Genomic DNA, 23,788 nt, shown 5'->3' on the forward strand with positions numbered 1-23,788 from the left:
TTTAATGATTTTTAAAGGCTAAGTATTATGTCAGAAGTCCTGGTGAGATCCAGCCATTCGGTGTAAGGTGTGTTTTGACCAGAGGGAGATACAAAGGAGGGTAACCAGCAGAAAGGCTGGTTCCCAGGGCTGCTGTGTGTGTGCTGGGCCAGTGAGGACTGGAGTGCTGGCTCTGCTCATGTGGCTCTGGCCAGGCAGGCAGGGATGCCCTGGCTTGGGGGTTGGGTTATCAGCATACAGGCTGAGCTGGAAATGGAGGTGTTACAGATTTGCAGCTGCTACCTGCCCCTTCTTGTGGCCCAAGGGGATAATTCAGGGGAGGGGAACTGTGCCCCAGAGTTCTCAGCGGCACGTATTTATTAACTCTTAGAAAAATCACCTACTTCACCCCAAATGAAAAAGGTGTGTATGCTTTAAGTTTCAAATTATAAAATAACTTAGGGAAATCAAACAGCAAAGCAAAATGAAGTGTAGTCATTTTATATCAGTTGTAAAGAACAGCCAGAATTGCTGGATTTATCAGAGCATCATTCTCTCTCTTGCTCAGAAAAATGGAATTTGTTTTGAGTACAATAAGTAATGCAAAGTCCTTATAGATTCTTCCAGGCAATAAGGTCATCCTGGGAAAAATGTCAAGGGATGTGTGCAGCACACCTAGTGTACCTTGCCACCCCAAATGGCTGTGCCCAGCTACACCTTACAGTGATCAGATGCTGAAGCAGTTAAGGCATCAGGCAGTCAGCAAGTTGTATATATTTTGTTTTATATTCTAAACCAAACTCATTGTTGGGACTGCTATTAGAGAACAGAAATAATTGCTTTTGACACAAACTGTTTTGGAGCCAAATATAATGTGCTCCACATGAGGTAAACTACAGAATATTTGTCTTGGGAGCCAAGATTCAGATCAGATTTAACTTACAAGGGGAACTTCACTGTTAAAAGTGAGATGTGTTAATGTTTCCCACGTTAAGACTGCTTGCCAGTAACTCTCTGTATATTGTATTTACCAAGAGAAGTTTCAGAATGTTTGCATTAAAATATGACTAGAGCCTGAAAGCTACAAGTTTTTGGCAACTCCTGTATTCTGCCTAGTCTGTCATCATAAGTCATCCTTTCTGGAAGCTGATGAAGTTCTCGTAAGGCCCCTGTACTGGTGGCTGAAGAAATTGCATTGAAATGGGGTATGGTCACTCTTAGTACAGCACACCTGAAAGAGCTCCTTTTGCTTTGGACATTCCCTGGTGAAGAAGAACCATGTTACAATAAGTAGTTTGAAATATAACAGACATCTCAATTTAAGATGAGTCAGACACAACCCACCCATTGCTTTTTTTTAATGAAAATATGAGTTCACTGTTACATCATGCCTTCCAGGCTGAGCTGAAGCCAACAACAAAATTCAGAGCCTTTTATCCCTGATTTTCCAATTTTATACTTGCTTAAATACTGTCTAACATGAATACAATTGACATTATTATATTTAAATTCATAATGTTATCACTGCAGTAAGCAGTGTCATTTTGAAGGCTGTGTTTTACAAAGGGCAGATTAGCAATAATACCAATGGTAATTGGCAGAGCTGATCATCTCCACATTCCTCTGTGTATATGAGAAACAATCTTTGTTGCACAAATCAGACTCAAAACCACCAAAGAAAGACTGTGAGATCCTTCAGTCACTGGGTTTGTTGCCTGTTCCATATGTCCAACCAGGTCACCTCCCAGAGATAGAGAGGGGACTCTGAAATTTCCAGCAGATTTTTCAGATGTGACTCTGAGCAGTTGTTCTGCAGAAGCTGTGGCGTAGAGGGGGGAAGGCCACAGACTTGCTGTTTGCATTCCAGCCATCTCCACAGAAGTGTTTGTTATTTGTTTATGACACAGCACATCATGTTGTCAGAACCACAGCATCTGCAAGTGCCCGTCACATCTGGAAGCGATCAGAAGCTGTTGGGTGAAGTACTCTTTGAAAATGTGGCCCTGTGATCCAAAGACTTGCATTTAGATTTTATGTATCTATAAGCTGGTAGTTTATATTTCATGTAAGTTGGATACTTGACAGCTCCCCGTGGAACTGTGCTGTTATTATCACTTTTGATTTACTTCAATACTCACATAAGGACTTCAGAACCTGCTTTAGTATTTTGTTTTGTTTGTTTGTTTGCTTGTGGGTTTGTTGTTTGTATTTTGTTAAGTAGCAGGTGCCTGTGTACCTTTATGTGCTTTCTGTTCACATGTCCAGGCTTGGCATGGGCTGGTGTCTACTTGGAGTGAAAGAATTGAGCACTCAGCCCCTCTTTCTGCTATTCCTTCAGTCCCTAGTCCTTGACACTCACTGGTTTAGATGTTCTCTCTCTGGCTCCTGGAGTCGTTTCTCCTGGAACCAACTGCCTTTTTCCTTGAGAAGATGGGAATTGTGTGTTCAGACACCCTGTTACCTCTTTCTGGATACTTCCTCCAGTGAATGGAGTGTAAACCCCGAGCTAAAATTGCATCCCATCAAAACTGTGTCTGTCACATTAGGATAGCCCAGAAAAGAGATCCCAAAGGCTGGGATCCAGCTGGCCAGAAGGTATTGTTCTGCATTGTTCTGTTTTGCCTTTTGTGTGTGCATCAGTCTATTATATCAGAATGGAACAGTTTCCTATATGAAATTATCATTTGCTTTCATCAAGTCAAACCAATTATAAACTTCAGATGGAGAGATGGAAGAGGAGCATATGGAAAAAAAAGCACCTCCCATTACTTACTTTTTCAGTGTCAGCCTGCCTATTTCCCTACTCTGAATCTGTGTTCTGTAATTGAACAATCTCCTGAGCGTAGAGGGGGTGAGCTGGAAGTCTGTGCTGAGGTGAATAACTCAGTATGTTCCACTTCTCCTGATTTGTCTTGATTTTTATTTATTTATTTCAATCCTTGTTGGCTTTGGACAAGTCGGCTACATGTCCAACAGGAGAATCAAGAAATGGCTCCTAGGTATTCTAAGTTTTATTCAAAAGTGTTTAAATCCAAATTAATTTTACATTGTCTTTTAATTATGACAGGGAAATGACATTCATTCCCAATAAAAGTCAGAAAGTGGTGAAAAATTATTGTAATGTGGATTTATGGCCAACTGAACTGCACTAGAATAGACAGTTTTCTGTGGTTTTCTGGAAACCACATTAAATGACATTAAACTGAAATAAAATGTCTCAGTCAATCAGAAACAAGGGAAACTGTGCAGTTACTGACTTTTAAGCAAATAATGGTTTTCAGCAATTACATAGCATAACAATCCAAGCCGTCTAAATTCATTGGTGTGTTTAATCATCGTAAGAGCAAAACTTTCCTTTATGCACAAGAAGAAAATACCAGTTTTTCTTTTCTGACAAAAATAAACTTGATTTTTAAAGCAATTATCTTCCACAGTATTTAGTCATATCCTCACACTAGAGTCACAAAGAGCAAATACATATATCCTTTTCAGTAAGAGAAGTTAATATCAGCTGATTACTAATGCAGCAGTCATATACTAGATCAACAAAAGCTTCAGCCTTTGGCAGTTGTTCTGCAGTGAGAAAAGAAGGAAGCATAGATTTAATAAAGCCATAAAATATCTGACACCTAATTGTTAGGAAGCACAGAGAAGCTCAAGGTGCCACAGGGTCAAAAAAAAGGGAGGGTGATAGCAAAAGCTTAACTGGGGAAATGGAAATGGGGGTTGGGAAAAGCTGCAGTGCTGTTAAAAGAAATGTCTTTTTCTCTGGAAGTGAATGGAGTAAGGGGGCAAGCTACAATGCCAGCCTTTGTCACCAAACCTGCTCGCCCGCATTCTCAGCTGAGCCCTCTGCATCAAGTGCATCCCAGGCACTGACACTGTCTGCCTGTCAGACAGCTCCTGTAAAGTAATACTGTCTGCATGAAGGTTTTTTCTCCTGGTATTAGGCTTGAATAGCCAAGTGAAGAACAATAGGCAGGAAAGCAAAACTGAGATACAATCACAGCTTGTGCTCCTTCATGTCCCGAAGAATTACCTAAGGAGTCCCATCCTCTGTAAGACAAGCAGTTTATTTGGGATGGAAAAAGCTGTTAAACAAATTCAGGCACTTTTGAATTTTCCTCAAATTATTGTTTTGTTGTACTAGAAGGACCCTCCCCAGAGTGCATTTATTGCAATATCTGGGTATGGGTGCTTTTCCTGTGAGCTTGGACTCATGTGCTGGGAAGCTGCATGGTGATACTCAAGCTTGTAATGAATAATGCATAGGGGAGGCTGGTACAGCCCTTACTTTATACTTGCAGTTTTGCAAAGCTCAACGTTGTGATAATTTTTATTTTTTTATTACCTATGTGGTATTTCTTAACGTGGTAGAAAAACCTGGATGTTTTAATTCTTTGTTTCACTAAGGGTCCCTCTCTTTGATACCCTCTGTCTGACAGTGGTTGTAGACTGATGGAAGTATTTTTATTCTTGGAATATCAATGTGACTTTACTTTTGCCTCTTTCCATTACTTTTTTTTAATATGAATGTTGACAATGTACTTACAAACACAAAAGAAACAGAAATTACACAGATATAATCTTTCTCCGATCCCCAAATGATTGCGAAAAGTTTAGCACTTGTTTTCTGTATTGCTAAAAAGAAGAAAAAAAGTAATAAAAATAAAACTGAGGAGCATTTTCTGGTTTTATCAATACAACATGACATTATTTTACTGCTTCTTAGCACTGTATTGCTTTACAAGTTAAGAAGGGAGGCCTCACAGAGAATGGGAAGTGTCCAGTGCTATTATTTGATTTTAAATCTGGCAAGCTGCCAGAACTTGTGTGTTGAAGGAGCAGCTTTTGGGACATTGTGCCTAGAATAGCAAAAGTTCTGCTATTTTGGCCATCTACTAAGCTTAAGAAGATCTAGAGGTGGGCTTGATGAGACAGGGAAAACAAGAGGGGTAACTGTCTCAGTGGAACAAATTTATCTCATTGGTTGTGCTCTTCCATCCTTAACTTTTACAGTGACAAAAAAATGACAAAGGCTGCAATAAACAATGTAAAAGCACATGGAAAAGAAAATATTAACTTGTGTTTTGGAGTTAACAAAATAATTGGAAATATTACGTATTTGAGTAGCTTTTTTTGGCTGTGTGTTTTGTTGCACTGTTGATGGAAATCTTCCCTGGAAAGGAATTGGGAAGTTTTTTGTTGTGTATACACTTAAACATGTGTTTTTGTGTATATTGAGCACCAAAGAATTATTTTAAGATTGGATGTATCTGTGTGTTAGTGTACATGAATTTGTATACAACAGTATACTCCCTGGAAATCTGTCCATCATCCAGAATCTATCTCTCTTCACCCTCTTGCTTGCTGCCCACTGTAGCCTTTGAAGGGCTGGTGTAACTTCTTTTTAATTGAATTACTGTTCTTGTGGGTGCAAGTAAACATGAAAAATATCTGGTATAACTATGAATGTAATTCTTTTAAAAAAACAACAAACCTAAAAACAAAACCCCAAAACACCAAAAAAAAAAACTTTATAATTGTGGTGTTATCTAAATTATTGATTGCTTTAAACTTTATTGCAGACTTTATGAAGATTGGAGAAATGACATTTGTGTATGTGCATCCATTCTGATTGTTTTTGTCAGAATAAAGGCTTGTATGAGCTAGTTCAGACTGAATGTGAAAGACAGGTGAGCTCACTTGTCCTGTTCAGAACATAGCTGAAAGATCTGCCTAAAAAAATTTATGTGGGAAATGGAAAAAAAATGAATCCACTTGTCTTTAAAACAACAGTGTAGTTGGTCTGAGAGCTGAGCTGATACCAGTAGGAAACAGATTTAGCCAAGTTTGAACAGTCCTGTTATCCAACTTTCCTATTGCACTTAAAGTTAATTTAAGTTATAAAGTTAGTTTAAGTTAATTTAAAGAAATAAAGTGAAAGTCCCTGTTTGCTTAATTTCAGAACCTCCAGGGTAGCTGGTAACTTAAATGGACAGGATTCCAGAATTCTGTGAGAAACTACAGAATGTTTTCAAGAATTGGTGTTACAACAGGAGGAATACTAGAAAAGCAGGGGAGAAACTAAAATAACAACAATAATAATAATAGTAGTGACAATAACAATAACAATAACAAAATAACAATAACAATAACAATAACAATAACAATAACATCATTATCATTGTAATTCTTATTATGTGCATTTTTGCCTCAGCCAAGTTTAGTGAGATTCTGCTAAAGAAATGTATGTGGTGAATTTCCTATCAAAGAATTGTAAATACTTTAAAAATTTTTGTTATGATTATTTACAAGCTAAATTAAATTATTCAATTTTCAGTAGCCTCTATATAGTTCTTCTTTCAGTTCTTCTGTAATTTGGATTTACTTCAAATTCTGCACAAAGGAATTGGTATTTGTAAAATGTTCTGGTTAGGCTGGGATTTAAAGTACTTTGTTTTCATGTTAGAATATTTATTCTTTTATAAATCTTTGTTAAATTATTTCATACTTTCGATCTTGTCGGTAAAAAAGTTTTAACTGGATTATGAAGCAAAAAGTTTACATTTTAAAACTATATCTTATGTTTTAAAATAATCTCTTTCAAGAAAGTTATGTAAATATGTTCTACTTGTAGAACTCATAAATAATTAGTGGAGTTACAAGCTGCGGAAGGACCCAGCTCTTAGTCCACCTTAACAATAGTTAAACTGGAAATGCAGATGGATAACACAGTTATAGCAATCCAGAGTTTCTGAAAATAAATGTTATGTCTGCTGAAGAAAAGCAGTGAAAAAGTAAATATGTGATTGTAATGAAGGGGCAGGGGAAAGAAGAATTTTAAAATTATGTAGAAGCAAGGCTTGAGCTTTTTACCTTTAAAACAACACAAATGAAAGCTGTACAGAAATAGAGAGATTAGTTTGTCAAATGAGGCAATCATAATTAGTCCTACTTGCACCTTCCTCTGCCAGGCTGGGTTATGGTGCTGGGCTCTGCACTCCGGTGGTCTGGGGTGGGGCACAAGTTCTGCTCATCCACACTTGTAAAGATGGGACAGGAGAGGGAGGAATTTGTCTCTTTGGATGCTGTTCCTTCATCCACTTCTGAGCATAGGCTAACCCTTGAAAAGATGTAACTTCAAGCTGGGGAACAGAATATGCTCTAATGGGGAGGGCCCAGAATCCCCCACAGACATATTTTTGATTCAAACCTTCTTCAGTTGGGTAAGGCTGTCCACAGCTTGGAGTGCTTGGAGCACTGAGATCTGGGAGACTGTTCTGTGAAATGGGATGTTTTAGAGACTTTTCCAGTAAGCCTCTGAAATGATCCACTAAGCATGTGCAAATACCAACTTTCAAAGAATTTAAGCACAGCCAAAGCAGAATAAAAGACAAATATGTCTTGCCAGGTTTCTGTTTTTTGCTCGGAAGCTGAAAATAATGCAAACCTTCTTCAAACAGTCAAGAGATAAATAAAACATATTCTTAGCAACCAATCCATTTCCTGACAAAATGTATCTTTTTATACAATGTAGAATTTTACTTAATTATTCTAAAAAGCAGTTGGAGACAAAGGAGGGGGAGAACTAAAGCTCACTTATGTACCTGGCAGAGAAATGAAATAGGTAAAATAAAATTGTACAGTGTAGTTTTTTTAAGCACCTTTAACAATAAACTTTATTCCATCTGGAATTGGAACATACTGCATTTAGTAGAAAGGGGTCTTAATAAATAGCTGCATAAACTTAGAAGTATTAATTACTCCTTCAGAGATTTCTTTGAAACTTTTTTTTAGTGCAGGAAAGCACATACTGAACCTGAACCTGCTTCTGATTAAGTCAGTGAAAGCAGGACTCTGATAAACATTTAGTTTGACAAAATGAATTCAAGATGTTGGAATTATTTTGTCCATTTACTAAACATTTTTCCTGAATCCTCCATTCAGTTGAAGATAAGATTTTAGTAAGTCTGTTACATCTTCCTGAGAATTTTTTAGCTAAAGGTAAACTAAATGCATCCAGAAAAGTGAATTGAATTATATGCACTACACAGAAGGTAACATGTGCATTTCTGTAAATAAATCACATAGGGATATATTAAAGTAATCCCTCTGCTTGTTCACACAGGATGGAGCACCCAGGATAATACAATGTATACACATGGTTTTGTGAAACTTTTTATTGGTTTGTATATCCTTTTTTATTCTTCATAGACTACCAACAAGTACAAGATGTCTTTTACTCATGCAGAAAAAAAGTCTATTTTTGAAGGCACTACTTTAAAAATAGTTTTAGCTAATTAACTTGCCATGTCTGTGGATGGGATGCCATTTGTTACAGAAAATAAATTAGGGCAATAAAAATACTTCTCTGCACAGAAGTTTTCATGCTAGTTTGGAACAAAAAATACTAATTTTACCAAAATTTGGTTGTTTATATTCTTTGCCAAGAAAATAAGAGTTAGTGGACTTAGTTTTCTGATTAAAAAAAAAATTATTTGATTAAGAAAATGTGATTCATTTGACTGTGGAAAGTGGTTAAAATGGATACTTCTTAAAAAGACTGGGTAGGTGAATGAGTGATTTTGCTTCTAAAATGCCGCTGAAATATTTGCACCTGTGGCAGTGACATGTGGCTTCCTGAAAAAAAATTATTGTAACTTTCACGCAAACGAAGAGGAAAAATCCATGTGTGAACTTTCTAAGCTGGAACTGCCCATTAGGTATCTGTGTGCTGATCATACTTCAGCAGGAAGTCCTGATATTTAAAACTGCCAAGTGAACACGTGGGGAGCATTACACTGTATATGCAATGAGCTATGCAGTGTTTATTTTGTGTAGCATTCTTCTGCTCCCTTAAATACATACAAGATGGAAACTCTTAGACTTTTTTTAACCTTTAGCTGCTATACTTGTACAGAAAGTACTAAACAAAACCTGGCAGACTTGTAAACAACCAGAGTTCATTTTATTTCATCTAACACTGATCACATTTCCAGTAGACAATAAATATAATGCACTGCTGACAGATGTGTAGAAATGCATACACAATTAGATGAAGAAATTGGGTTCAGTGCAGTTCAAATCTCAGTTTATGCCTTTGTATTTCCTTGAATATGGCTGTAGAATTCTCACCTGCTGATGCATAGCCTGCAGTTTTTTCCTGCTCATCCAGAGTGCTGCTGGGCAGGCTGTCCTGCCAGTGGCATAGCCAGAGTGCATCTCGTTGTTGACTCAGGCATTGACTTGAGTAAGTGGGATTCTTGGCTTCATATGGCTTCAGGTAAAGCTTTAATTTATTTTGCCAGTTGAGATAGAGTATTTGACATGAAAGCTCTGGATCGCTATCTTGGGTTAAATGAAGGTGATGTGAGGGAGTAAATCATCCAGGAGATCAGCAGAACTAGGAGCAGGGAAGCCAGAAAATTTCATTTTCTCAAGGGGTAAAAAAAACAGATTCAGCCAGCAGACCCTTATTTGATGGAAAGTTAGTGGGGTTTTATTTGTTTGTTTTTGCAGAGAAGAGGATGTGTGGAGCACAGAAGACAGGCAATTTCAAAGTGAAACTTGAAACAAATTTTTAAGATGTTGGGTGCTGCCCTTAACGATTTGCCATTGATTGTCCTGGTCAGAATATGAATACCTGGGAGCTGTTTTTACTGAACCATTCCAACTGTTCATCTCTTTCCTCTCCACCTCAGCCTTCTACAATCTAATTGGGCTTTTACATCCTCTGTAAGACAATCTTTCTCTTGGTCTTTGGAGTATACATATGGTAAATCATTCTCTTGTTACAGATGGGCTGGCAACTTTGCTTATATATAGCAAAATTGTTTCTCTAGGGACAGAAAAATCTGTGTAATTAATATATAAATGAAGCAAGGAATAGGCAAGAGCACACACTGCAAATTGGATTGCAATTACAGTTCTAACAAGAAATGTTCCTTTTCTGCTCTGTCTTTGTCTGAGAAAGGCAGATCTGTTGTCACTGCATGAAAGCCATCTACAGGCCCCCAGTGTAATTGTGATGCTGGAATTCATTGCAGTCTGAATCCACTTGAAATTTTGCAAGCTTCCCAGTAATTACGCAGAAGAAAACAAATATCAAGTGATCCAAGAAGAATATACACATTTGTAGGAGTGCAGAATTTTCCAGATGTACATGAAAGTTCTGTTCATTCACTTGTATGGTCTGTTCCTGTAATTTAGTGTGGGTGCAGTAACTGCTGGTGGTTCATAATGAGAGGCAGAAGTTCCTGTTTCAGCTTTCTGTGTAATGCTTGACTTTTCACCTAATTTCTCTATTTTCCTCAGAAATATCTGTCTACCTGAATTTGTTCATTTATCTGTCCATCCATATATGTACACTACCTTGTGCACAAACTCTGTGGTGTGTTTCAGTGGCAGTTTCATAAGCCTGTGTCACTTCATTATACCTAAAGGAAAAGGGGAAAATAGTGGCATTATTGCTGTTACCTGTTTTCCTGGGTTTGGCAAAATGCAAAGATGTCAAAGGAACCTGTACTGATTTGTTAGTCTGGATGAACTGAAAACTCTCCATATCAAAAAAAAAAAAAAAAAAAAAAAAAAAAAAAAAAAAAAAAATAGAAAAAGCAGATTATTTTAGATAGTATCACAGTGCATTAATTCTATCACCTTGGTTTTTAACAGGTCTATGGAAATGCAGGATCTAGCCAGTCCTCATAATCTTGTTGGAAGCAGTGATGCACCAGGTAGTTCCAAGCTGGATAAATCTAATCTCAGTAGCACATCAGTCACAACAAATGGAACAGGAGGTAAGTAAAAGACACAGCTGGCACACAGAAAGTTTTGGCTAGTTTTCAGTCTTATGCATTTTTTACCATAATTTCAAGAATGACTATATTTATAAAATCCAACAAGAGTTATAAAAAATTGGCAGTCATACAAGTGTACATTTCTAATTCCAACATCATTTCTTTTATTTGCACCAACTGAAATAAGAGGCAGAACTGAAACAAGGTACTATAGTGAAATAAGGAAAATTTTTGAATGGTTGATTTGAATATGGTGTTAAATGTTTGCGTATACCTTAAGTTGGTAACTTAAAAAATAAACTGTATTTTCCTGTGTCATACTTCCTTGATGAGTTATGATTTACTCTTATACCCTGACTTACTTGCATTTATGTTAAATTAAAATCACTATCGAGAAGTGCATCAAAATTAGACTTGGGTAATTTTTTATTTTTTTTTTTTTCTGAGGAATTTCAATTCTTGGGAGGTAATGAAAGTTTCTAATGAAGAGATTGTTAGATTTTCCTCAGCAGTAGCTGGTTATCACTGCTGAAGGTGATGTTGTAGGGACATGCAACCACCATACAGATTTCATTTTTTATTCCAATGCTTTCAGATAACCAGTTCTGCCATAGTGGGAGGCAGGGTGCCACATTCTGAGGTGCAGTCCGTGAAAGTGACACCATGGATATGAGTCAAACTAGAGTTTCTTTTTTAGAGTTCATACATCACTGTATATTTTAACAGTTGGTACTAAGAAAATTTTTTTGGTTTGCTCTTTCTGGCCACAAGGTAGAGTATTTTATTCACTTACTCTATTTAAATAAAAGTCTGTCAATGTCAATAAAAAGTGGATGTGCCTGGGAGGGTAACTGAGCTCTGCAAAGAAGAGCTGAACCATATTTTTAAACAGAATCCTTATTCCAGAATAAAGAGAAAACTTAAAGCATGCTTTTAAAGAACACTAGTAACTGGATGCCACTATATTATACAATGTGCATAAATAAACCAGTTAAAATAATACCCATAAAACCAATACAATTATGTTAAAAGGCTTGACTTAGAGTGCCAAAACACTGATTTGCCTTGAAGACTGTTCATTTACATTGAGCAGACATTGGGAGAATGAACTGTTGTTACCATTCCTGTTCTCAGGAGACAACATGACTGTGTTAAACACTGCAGACTGGTTGCTGAGTTGCAGTACTCCCTCCTCTGCAACAAGTATGAGAGACCCTGGTACAGTGCATGCGTGTGTGGTGTGTCCCCATGACTGCTGTGTGACATCTCTTTGCGTTTGCTCTCGTCTTTTCTCATGCAGTTTGAGTTCTCAGGGGGTTCCCTCTCACCCCAAGCAGTTTTTTCCTACCCTTTCTCAAGGGCTTTTCCCACAAGCAGAAAACTGTTAGGAAGTTGAAACAAGTAGTTATCTTACGATGCTCTGAAAGTCATTTGATGAGCAAGGAGAATTTAACCCGCTTATAATTAGCTTAGCTGCCTACATGCTCTGAGTGACTGGGATTGTCTCGTGGTGTTCAGCATTGCTGGGAATTGCCAGGAGTCAGCATTGGTGGAAATCAGACCAATGGAATTTTGACAGAATGCCCATTTGCTTTTCTTTTGTTTTTAAGTAGAGCACTGCATGATTACCTGAGCACAAGTCAAGGCTGACAGTATTGTTCTTACTCCTACTGAGGCTTTCATTATTAGTCAAACCTTCTGTCTAATGTGCTGCCACATGTAACTTGCCACTTTACAAAATTTTGGCCACATTTTCCAAGCTGTTGTTTTCATTTATGAGTTTCCTGACACGTATTATTAATTGTCATACGTTTTAAGGATTAATAATAACTCTATATGTGACATTATTGCAGTGCATATAGGATTAATCATAGGTGCAAACATGCATCACCATGTTTCTCTACAAGTCTTTACAAAGGTGCTTAAATTGTGCAGGCTTGGACTAAAGTGAGGAAGATTTCAAAAACTTGCCCTTTTAAGAAATGCCTCAGAATTACCTTGCCATTTGTAAAACATATATGCAAAGAAAATTTAAAAAAAAAAAAGAAAAAGAGAGAGAGAAAGGAAAAAACTAAAAAAATTGATGAGCCCAAAAGATCATTTGCACTAGAATAGGACATTCCATGTGAATGCTTCTCCTCAATTACAAGATTTTAAGTTTAAGAAAGACTGAGGTAACTTGGTCTGCACCTCATTTCAGTACGTTCAGGTAAATGTGGAAGGTAACAATTTAAGTACTAATTATTAGTAGTGAGGAAATACACTGTGTTACTTGTATTAAATGTGATTTTCCATAGGCAGTAGAATGTTTAGAACTGTGCTTCTGGTTGAGTATATTCCCAGGAAAACTCTAAAGGCTTGCTAAAAGAAAGAGGAAAATCATTCCTATGACAAGCTGTGTGGTTTTTTGATTTACACGAGCTTTTAAAATCAAATTTGTTTGCTGTAACTTCTGTTGCACTTGCTTGTCTTCCTTCATGCATAGTATTAGCACCTCTTGCCCCTAAAACTCTGCATTCATTTTCAGTCCTTAACATAGAGGAATACTTTAGAGAAAATAAAAAAGGGGTCAGAAGAGCAGCAGTCATTTTGATCTGCTAAGTCCTTTTATCAAGGCTTTATTGTAGAGGCTGTTGCTTTTGAGAGCTGTATTCTGAGCTAGCCTTAAAACAATGAAGTTGGACAAGATCCCTGGAGGTCATTTGGGCCAAGCAGTGCTCAGAGCAGAGCCAACTTTGCTGTTAGATCATGTCACTCAAGGCGTTGCATTGAATTTTCCTCCTACATCTATTTGGATTTTTCCCTTAGTGCAGCTTGTGTCTGTTCCCACCTGTTGTTTCCCAGGGCACCTTTTGAGGTGTGTGCCTTTGTTCTTTGTCATCTTTGCACCTTTCCATCAGACAGCTGTGGGCAGCAGTTAGCTCTCCCTCATCGCCTTCCTAGGACAGAACAAGCCCAGCTTCTTGTGTCTCCTTGTACATCGTGTGCCCCAGCACCTGATGGTGTTGGTAGCTCTACTCTCTCACCATGTTGTCATGGTCTAAGGCCAGCTGGCAACTAAGCAGCACACAGCTGCTTGCTCTATCCCAGCTGAAAGCAGAACAGGGGAGGTCTTCACTGTTAGCGGCACTCAAATGTATTTCCAGTTAGAGATTGTTTTTCATTTTATTTTCACTCTTTCAATATGTTAAACAGCAACAAAAATAGCTCTCTTGAACTGAGGTTAGAATATTTTGTTTTTCCTAAGTTAGCTTTGTGCTTTTTCCCCCCTCTTCATTTAATGACATACAACATAAAGAAAAATAGGTAATCGTGAAGATCTCTAGCTCCACTGAAGAAGGACCTTGAGGAATTCCTTACTGTCATAAAATCTGAATGCAGAAATGTAGAACTGTTTAAAATCAAGCACATATAAAAACACTTTCTGTAGGTATTTTCCAACAAAACTCAGTGCCAATAAAATGTTTTTCCTCAAGTACAGGAGAGAGTTTCTTTTGTTTTAGATTATTTGCTTGACAGGGAAAGAAAAAAGATGGTGTCTATTCGTGCTGATGGCAGTGCAGTGCAGCTGGCATTAACCAGATCTAGACACAATTCTAAAGTAAACATTTCAATTCATGACTGAAGTTTTTGTTAAACACAGTTAAACACATACTGTCTTCTTGGATGTACAACTGAACATTTGCAGCTCACTATGGAGAATAGTGAAGTACCTTCTTGAACAGAAAGAGATAAAGGTACTAAAAAGTACTTTTATTCATGTGGGTAGATGCCCAGACTTTACAGAAGTACACAGAGGCATCCATATGCAGTAATCAACAAATAAATTAATGTAGATATTTTTGGTACTTTGTGCAACAATACATGTTCCACATGACTGAGAAGTTTATTGGAGGCCATCATTTTGTTACAAACGACCCATGAACTCTTTCTTGATGTGTTTGATTGATATGACGAAAATAAAATCGTATCCTTCTCAAATAATTATAAAAATGGGAATGACCGATTACTCGAATACTCTTGGGAATGACTTTTTTTCATTTTGGGTCGTTTTTGTCCCAGTTTTTTGGTTTTTGTTTTTAATGAAAAGGTAGTAGCTAGCAAAATGAGGAATATACAACTTGAAAAAATGTGGCTAAAATTCTTCCCTAATGATTCCATATTGAAATAATATCCTGCTGTTTTCAGGGAGACTACATGGTAGTTTAATGAAACAGAAGCAATAATAAAAAGAGGTTTACATTCAAAAGACACACATTCAATAATTTTTTTACTCTCAGACAGTAAATGGAAAGGTACAGCTGTGTAACTGAAACCAGAAGGTATTACTTGGTTTGTTTGGCACTGGTGCACCAGTAATGCTGGAGGGCACTCTACCAGTCACAGAGACAAATGCATCCCCATTTCTCCTGCTTGATCCAAACTGGTGTCCCTCTGAATTCAGTGCAGGTCCCTTGTACAGTTGTTGACATCAGCAGCATCCCATGTGACTTCCTGAAGTAAGATGCATTAGGCAGTGTGTGAGTGGAAATGGGATGTGGTTTTGTAGGAGAGGTAACTCACACAGGGCTTGTCTCAGGCAGCTTTACTGGTGCAATTTCTGATCAACAAGTCATGGTGCTCACAGACACAGGGAAGAATAGCAGAATGGGTCTGTAGGAGTTGTTCTGGACATTTTTCCAATGAGGAAACTAAATCCTTTATTTAGCTCATGCACTGCCTTTTCCTCTGCAGACTGTATGAGGGACAGTGAGCTAGAGGGCAGCTCAGGCTGTACTTGGACTGAATCAGCCTCTGGGAGTGCCTCTCTATCTCATCTAGACATAAAGGGAGACTAGTAGGCACCTTTTATACTCTTGATTTAGGTGACTTGAATCTGAGTCACGGTTTTTAAATACATTGCCAGCTCAGAAATATGAAATTCCTCCCTTTCCCATACTGTTGCCAGTGCAGTCGAACATGGATGCAGTGATGTTGACAGATGGGAGCTTTGGTCAGCTTAGCTGAGGCCTCTCAGAGGCGTCAGGTAACCAGCTGGCAGAGAATGCCTTTCCTTGGCGTGTGTTAGACCTGCTGGGGGGCTCTGCCAGGCTGGCTGTCACAGCAAAGGCTTCTTCACAAATCCCAGGCTGTGCCCTCACAATCTGGATACCTGACATGCAGCTGTGGTAGTTGCTTGTGCAATTTCATTGCCCCCTCAATCTGTGCTGCTGGGCACCAACCTGTGATATCTGTAAGCATGTGATGAATGTCCATGGCCAACCCTAACTGACCTTCATGAGGAAATTGCCTTAGTATGCTGAGGCTTCTGCATTTGCCAGTCAGACAGCTAATAGGAGCTGCAGTTTATTCTCTGCTGCTGTTTCTTACCACATCAACTGGATGGGTGGCTCCCAAATTTCACTACAAAAGTCCATGCCGAATGTTCTGTCCAGGTAACATTAAATTACAAAATCTGTATTGCCTCTGTGGTGCTTTTTGTGCTTTCAATTACAGCTTGGATGGGAAGACTGCATGATGAGCCCTAAGAAATAAATTTGAGTTCGGAGTAGACCAAACTGTTTTGTAATCTCTGAGTAAGAAGCTGACTTGTCATTTGTGTCTTACTCCAGCTCTTCGGCTTTTTTTTCTTTCCAACTTCTCTCTTCAATTATGGAAAACTTCTTGCTGGTGACCCAGCTCAAAAAGGCCCCCACAGACCCTATAAAAGGGGAAAGGGAAAGGCAACATGCTGGAACTGTGAAAGTAATTTGCTTCTGTATTAGCATGAAACCATATTATAATAGTTTTACATGTCAGGCAGAACTATTTTTGTTATGTGCTATATCCCTTGACAGCTAATGTTTCCTTCCTCTGTGCTACTCTTAGGAAATTGTTAGAATCAATAAGATTTAGGTTGAAATCTCCCCAGAAGATATTCCAGTTGCTAAAACCAATAGCTGGATGAATGTACAGATGCAGAGCTGTGCAGATAAATGGGCATTCCTGTCAGATTCCTGTCGATTGTCTCAGTATGGTGCTAGAGAGAAGGTTGAAGAGGTTGCACGTGTGCTTGTTTGAGCTGGACTACCACTAGTGAGACTGGCATGAGTGCTCCAGTACAAATCTAAAAGTAAAATCTCATGTCTACTTATTCTTCTATGTAGTGTCTCTTCTTGCAGTCAAAACAGAACCCATGAACAACAGTGAAACAGCAACAACAACTGGAGATGCATCGCTTGACACTTTTACTGGGTCAGGTAAAGCCATAATAAAATGACATTTTGTTAGATGCACATTAATGCAGCATTTATAACCCTCACTAATGAACATTTGCATGGAAGCAATCTCTGCAAAGTTACTATAAAATATTATAGTATTTTGTACTTAATAATAATAATCGTAATAGAAATAATAGCTTTTTCATTTTTGTAAATGCAACTCAGAAATTTACGTGATGTGTGATCTTAAAGAATGCCTAATAATGATGCCTAAGACCACTGCTGTCTGCAAAAGTCTTTAAAATGATACTGTTATTATGGTACTGTAGATGTTTTTTCTGAGTGTTAGTCTTATATGATACTAGAAATAAAAAGATGAGATTGTATTTGTAACAGCCAAACTAATTTGAACAGTTTCAAATCTTAAGGTTTATACCTCAGTGCTAATCCTTTTACTCCTATTAGCATTGTGTTAGTTTAAACACTGACCAGATTGTTGTGTTGGTCTCTTTCCACTGGGATGAGCTACTTCCTTTCCAATAAAATAGTTTTATTTTAAATAATCACAAGCTTCAATTACTTCTCAAAAATTCAAACAAACAGTGGTTTAAGTAGATCCTATAAATTATTAAAATGTGATGAACTGTGGAAAAGTACAGATAATCAGCCTTCAAATAATTGAATACTGCTAATACTAATATTAAAAAGGAGTGGAGGAAGAATAAGGTTTGCAGCTGGAAATACCAGTTCAGTAATGGTCTGACTGAAATGTCACCAAAGTCACAAGTCACCAGTCCACACTGATGCTACTATTAATTTGGTAGAGTTAGGTTGTCAAGCCCTATTTAAAATATTTTGGAAATCACAATGTTCCTGTGTAATTATTTATTTTTTTTTTAAATTGGGTTTTGGAATTGTCTTTTAGCCATCAATTAAATCTAGAAGTTGATTATTCAGAAAGGTATTCATAACTAATTTCATTCCTGAAGAAAAGGTAGTTTGTGAGCTTTAGAGTGTTTGCTGTTTCTAATCAAAAAAAGGAAAATGTTTTCTTCATTATAATTATACTGAGAAGATCCTCAGATTAAAGGCTAAAATGTTCCACAAAAAATTAAATAGTCTGGCCTAAAATTTAGTCTTTCACTCTGTTTTTACTCAATGCTGAAATTTCATTAGGAATGATTATAAATCATAAAATATCCAACCCTATATATGATTTTTTTCATTGTTGCTGAAATTTTATCAGCTTCTGCCCTGTATTTAAGGCAGCTGAGTTGTATTCTAAGGCAACATTGGAGTGCCAAGAATTGTAGCCTTCAGCTCAGGTTTAGATAACCAAGTAACAGCTTGATTTCCCCAGGTGCCACTCACCCGTCAGCTTCCACTGACTTCAAAAGAAGTCTTGAAATCTCTACACTTTAGATGTTTGGAAAGTTGGTGCCTCAAAAAAAAAAAAAAAAAAAAAAGAAAAAAAAAGGCAGGAATTTGAGCCTTGCATAATCCTTTTTCGCCTGTTAGCCACCTGTGTATTCAATGGAAATACAAACCTGGTTCTCAATTTAGTGCACAAACTGAAGCATTAAATGAGTACAGTCATTCTCAGTGGGAAATCAATAGTCTGCCTGTCTGGGTGACGTGCAGTCTTCATCATCAGAGTGGGACACAGAGCTGCCCTGATAACGCACTCAGCCATTCATAAAGATTGAATGTTACTTTCGCGTTTGTCTTTTACTTGTACTCCCAAATCAGACAATTTTTTTTTGCTCTAATTTTATGGGAAAAGTGCTAAAGAGCAGCAAAAACTCAGCAAAACCAGGATTTCTCTGAGTTTTTAGCCTAACCTGGATAGTTGGGAAGTTTAGTGGTTGCCAAAGACAGTAAATGCGGAGTAGTAGACAGATGTCGTTTCAGATGAGCCACCTGCGACTGAAAAAATGCGTAACAAGGCCCAACACTGAACGGTTTGTTTTTTCCTGAAAACAGTTTGTGTTTTCCTGAAAATGAGGGACATATATGTGTTCCTCCCAACTATGGCAAAGTCATGATGCCAGCACTTTCCTGTGTTTTATGAAATGAGATAAAACATTGGTGAAAAGAGAGCTGGTGCTGAGATGCATTTGAGTTTCTGCCATGCAGAAATCCTCTCCTTCAAACACTCTGCCCATTAAAATTGATTTCCCTGCTCCAAGGGCAATCAAAACACATGACCTACCCTGGAACTGAGCAGAAGGCTCAACAAGCCCTGTGGGGTGTAAAGTAGTCATCTCTGGCCCTAATGACCAGCTGTAAGTGATGGTCAAACAGATTGTGTGAGGAATAGGGCAGGAGAGACAGATTAGACTTCACAGAAAACTGTGATTCTGTGAACTGTTGGTTGAAAAGCTAAGAGGATAAAGCACGTAGTTCTCTTGAATTTAGAGTGGGAGTTGCCCTGGTGGCCTTGCCCTGGCTACTGGGATTGGCAGGATCCTGTTCAGGGCTGCAGCCCATGTGTTGCAGCTCATGCTCAGGGCCCCGGTTCCCCTGTGCTGCAGAGCTGCCCCAGCAGAATCTGTGCCTCTGGGCAGGTGAAGAGTCACACTGTGCATCCCCCTTCCTCCTCCTGCAAAGAGGAACAGTTGGTAATTAGTGTCCTCAGTTTGCAGCTCTGTAATTCTGCAGCACACTCCCACTGGGCTGGGCATTCACAGGCCTGGGAGAGGCACACAGCCCTCTACTGAGATTTTCATGCACTGAATTTGTTGCAGCTGCTGTACTCTAATAGTGTGTATATATTGCTTACAGTAGTGGATTAATTTGAGAACAGTTTTATCATTTTAGTGGAGTGGAGAGAGAGGTATGTGATGTTCTAATCATTTTTATTTAGTATTTATTACACACAGGTTATAGAATACAGTTTTTAGATATAGGAAACAATTTCTGAAGGCTATAAAGGTGAAGCTAGGGAATGTCACTGCTGTTTAACCTACATAACCTCCCTTATGCATAGAGATTATGATGGTACTTAAATGAGGTCCTTTTAACCTAACCTTTTTGCCCAGAATTTTACAGATGTGTAATGAAAAATGCAAAACTCCAGCCCACTTTAATATACTGAACATGAAATTAAAACAGTTAATGGCCATTTAAACCCTCCACAACCACTTTGGCCAGTTGAACTAAGAGAGTAACTGGTAAGAGCTGGCTGTCAGCTTGCCCCCTCTGTGAAATAACATTAACTGGGACTGGAGAGATCAAGGGTCTTATACCTGCCCTGAAGGGCATTCCTTCAGTAATTTCAAGTAGTGAAGTCTTAGGAATATTTGAGTTTTTCAGAGAATAAACAGTTTTGGGGTTTTCTTAACATTTTTTTAGCAACCCAAAAGAGCATTTAGCCCCGTTTATATAATGCCTGTATAAAGTGCCACAAAACCCACAGCAGTCTGCCTCCACCATCTCCTCCACTGCCAGCAGTCCTGAGAGAAGGGAGATATTAGGAGATGTTTGGCTATCCAGCAGCCAAAGCTGTTAAAAGTTTGATGACCCTTAAAATTAGTAGTTTTATCTGTGAGATACAGATGTGGTCCACAGGCTCCACTCAGTCATAACTTGTGCTAGTTCTCTTATGCGTATTCTCTTATGCTAGGCCTTACATCTGTGTTTCTCAAACATCTCATAGTCTCAAATGTAGTGGACAAATTGCTGGAAAAAGCTACAGAGAAACAGTGAAAAGAACAGACTTTTTGCTCTTGCCTCTTTCTCTTCCTTATACCTGGTAGTATTATCAAGGAAAATTTGGGATGAAACCAAGGAAATTTAAAACCAGACACATTCCAAAAGTATTTTATTTTCTTGTCTGAATTTTAAAAAATAAGGCATATGCAGAAAGAATTAAAAGGCAGGCCAGGATAGTTTTTGCTGAAAAGTATTAGGTTTTGATAGCTCAAGTGATTGAAATGAATAGTCATTAATTTTTTTGTAGTTTACATAAGGTAGAGTGGCATGGTAAATGTGCTTTAACCAAATTGATTAATTGACTGAGCTCTCATCCAGCAAATGAGCATACAAAAAGTAAAGCAGTATAGCAAAAATGGTCAGATAAGCCGATAATGGATCGCAAAAGTTCCTTGCCCTGAGAACCACCAAGGTCAGTCTGCTGCTATTGCTTGTCTTTAGAAAGGTCACAGAGCTACAACAGGGAAGGCTAATTACTCATCAAGCCTTAAATAACCACGAGCATTATTTAGAGTTGTGTGAACCGGTTATGTTGATAGAAACAGCTATAGGTTTGTCTGGGAATAGCTGCCTGCACACGTAGTGGATTGCTCTGTGGAGCAAGCCACAGAAAGGCATTCTCAAAAAAACCCTCAAAAATGATATCCACACAAAATTAAATTTAGCATATTTCCATCACAGGCAAACCCTCAGTATCTTTTCAAACAGCAACTGTTTTATAAAATCTAATGGCATATTTTTTAAAAGTTTTTATCCAATTCTTCTTTACTTTCAAACCATACTTAACTGCACATTTTAAAAAGAAGTTAATTGTTTTTCTTCTACTGTATTTTCCTTTTAAGTCCTACACATTCTAAATGCATTTAAACTATCTCTAAAAATATGAAGTTCTGTGTATGTTCAAAGCAATAGATCTGAGAGACGTTAATTGGGGCTGGATGTAGAAATGTATCATGTTTCATAAAATAGTTAGAAACCTAAACCTATTTGTCACTTATAAAATTCTGAATGTTCATTTCTACTACCATTATGAATAACTCAGGAAGAGGGTACACTTTGAAGTACAACTATGATTGATTAGACTAAAGAAATTCCAGTGCTTCATTGTGTACTTCTTTAATCTTTTGAGAAGTGAATGAACAGCAGATGGCCTAATAAAGACACTCTGTATGTTTGCCCAGTATGGATTTGCTCTGAAGGGATTGGTTCAACACTTTAGAGTACATATATTTGGAATACATCTGTCTTAGTCAAGACAGATGGCTAAAGGAAAGGGAAACTTCCAAACACTTGGAATTAATCCAGTGTGAGCACTGCTTCTGGATGAAATTTTAATGGGTTATGACTATTGTTCTGTTAGCTTACTTGGAAGAATGCAGCTGTGAATAGTATATAGATACACACAATTTGGATGGCTACTGAACGGGACTGTTTATGCATACTTTAAAATAAAAATGCTGTTGTTAGGGATTATATTCTATTTGGCCTGTTTATAATGGAAGTTAGTTGCTCTCTAGTGCTCAATCCAGTATCTTCCATCACCTAACCTAACTAAAATTAGTCACAACCATATAAAACATGCTTTTCCCATCCAGTGTTAAAATCTAACTTCTTGTTAATGTGAGACTATGAAGGTATGTCTATGTTATTTCAATCCCATGAAATATGTTATATCACAAGATTCTTTTTTAACTACCTTTTTTAATACAACTTGCAAATTTGAAAGATCCACAGTGTGTGGATTTCAGGTAATGTATGAAATACATTGCCTCTGCAGCATACAGTCAAGTTGAGGAAGCGTGACACACCCATGCTAACTAAAGAGTTCTGTACAACAGTAAAAAGTTTGGGAGTTTTTAAATTTTTTTTTTAACATGTTGCAGTTCTGGTGACATCTGCCTCCTTGAAAAGCTGTCCATTTCAATAGGCTTCTCTGTTAATGTTGCTGCTTTAGTTCACACTGTGTGCCTGTGTAGGTCTCCTGGTGTTTCTAACTGCTGTGCTCTTGTTTTCTGTTTTGCAGTAATAACAAGTAGTGGCTACAGTCCCAGATCAGCGCACCAGTACTCTCCACAGATATATCCCTCCAAGTTAGTGTCTGCACCTCTTCTACTCTTTTATAGACCTTGGCTGTGGGCAGTTTTGTGGTTTGTTGCAAACAAGTGTTCAGCAGGAGAAACAGAGAAAAAGGAAAATTCTTAAGCCATGGTACTGACTCAAGTACTGGCTCCTTCTCCAACTTTTTTTTCCTCGTGTGTCTACAGAGTAAGATCCTGCTTTGTGCTGTATTGCTGCACAAGAAACACCCTTGAATATCAGCACACAAGTAAAATAATCAGACTATTGCATTCTCAGACATCAGCATATTAACAGCATGTGCGGGGAATATATACAGATATATTTTGAAGTCAGTTTATATATAGAACTCACAATTGCATGCACAAGTTGCATACTGAGGGGGTAACCCGGTCCCTGACCCTTCCACGGCTAGCATTGCCAAACGCTTCCAAACATTCCACAATCATGAACCACCCTTTCCTTGTCCCTCTCTGATATCATAAGATTTAAAAATCAAATAAATTGGATTAGCTTTTAATCTTATTATTTTTAAGCCAACGGATGTTGTTAGAAATAGAAAATTTTTTCTTGCCTTTTTTTTTTTTTTTGGTGGGGGGGAAACTGACTCTTGGGCAATCACACAAATCCAGGAGTGGGAACTTTAGGAAGAAACACCAAAGGTGTTGTATGAAACTGCTGCAGTTGGCAGTATATTAGTTTGCTTCTCCTGTGATCAGTGTTGTGTACAAGGGTTCTTGATTCCAGTATGTTTGTTTCCATGTATTTGATACAGCTATCGGTGTGACTCTGGTACAGAGAAATCTAAAGATTCAAGAGCCAATTAGGCTCTTTCAAGTTGGTTTTTTTTTAACAAATTTGCAATCATCTGATATTAGCCAAAATTTATTAATACAGAAAGTAGGTGCCTGAAGTAAGAGCAATCATTCCACTTAAAACAGGTTTTGGCAAACTGTGTTACATACCTTTGGCCAAATACATTACAAGGTTTAATAGAATCTTTAATCTACTGTTACAATT

General features: G+C 37.8%; 1 protein-coding gene across 12 annotated transcripts in view; it reads left to right on the forward strand.

Moving 5' to 3' along the window:
- Nucleotides 1–23,788, forward strand: part of EYA4 (EYA transcriptional coactivator and phosphatase 4) — a 139,921-nt gene that overhangs the window by 84,511 nt on the left and 31,622 nt on the right. For 7 of the 12 annotated variants that reach the window (XM_086877140.1, XM_086877141.1, XM_086877138.1 and 4 more), the window contains exons 4-7: nucleotides 10,654–10,778; nucleotides 11,913–11,981; nucleotides 16,925–17,017; nucleotides 22,716–22,782. In XM_086877140.1, the coding sequence (XP_086733266.1) occupies nucleotides 10,654–10,778; nucleotides 11,913–11,981; nucleotides 16,925–17,017; nucleotides 22,716–22,782 (354 nt within the window). The remainder of the gene's footprint in view (nucleotides 1–10,653; nucleotides 10,779–11,912; nucleotides 11,982–16,924; nucleotides 17,018–22,715; nucleotides 22,783–23,788) is intronic. The other 5 variants (XM_086877148.1, XM_086877145.1, XM_086877147.1 and 2 more) reach the window with 2 other exon arrangements.

This window comes from Cyanistes caeruleus, chromosome 2, assembly GCF_971803275.1.
Source record: "Cyanistes caeruleus chromosome 2, bCyaCae1.hap1.1, whole genome shotgun sequence".
Classification (NCBI taxonomy): Eukaryota; Metazoa; Chordata; class Aves; order Passeriformes; family Paridae; genus Cyanistes; species Cyanistes caeruleus.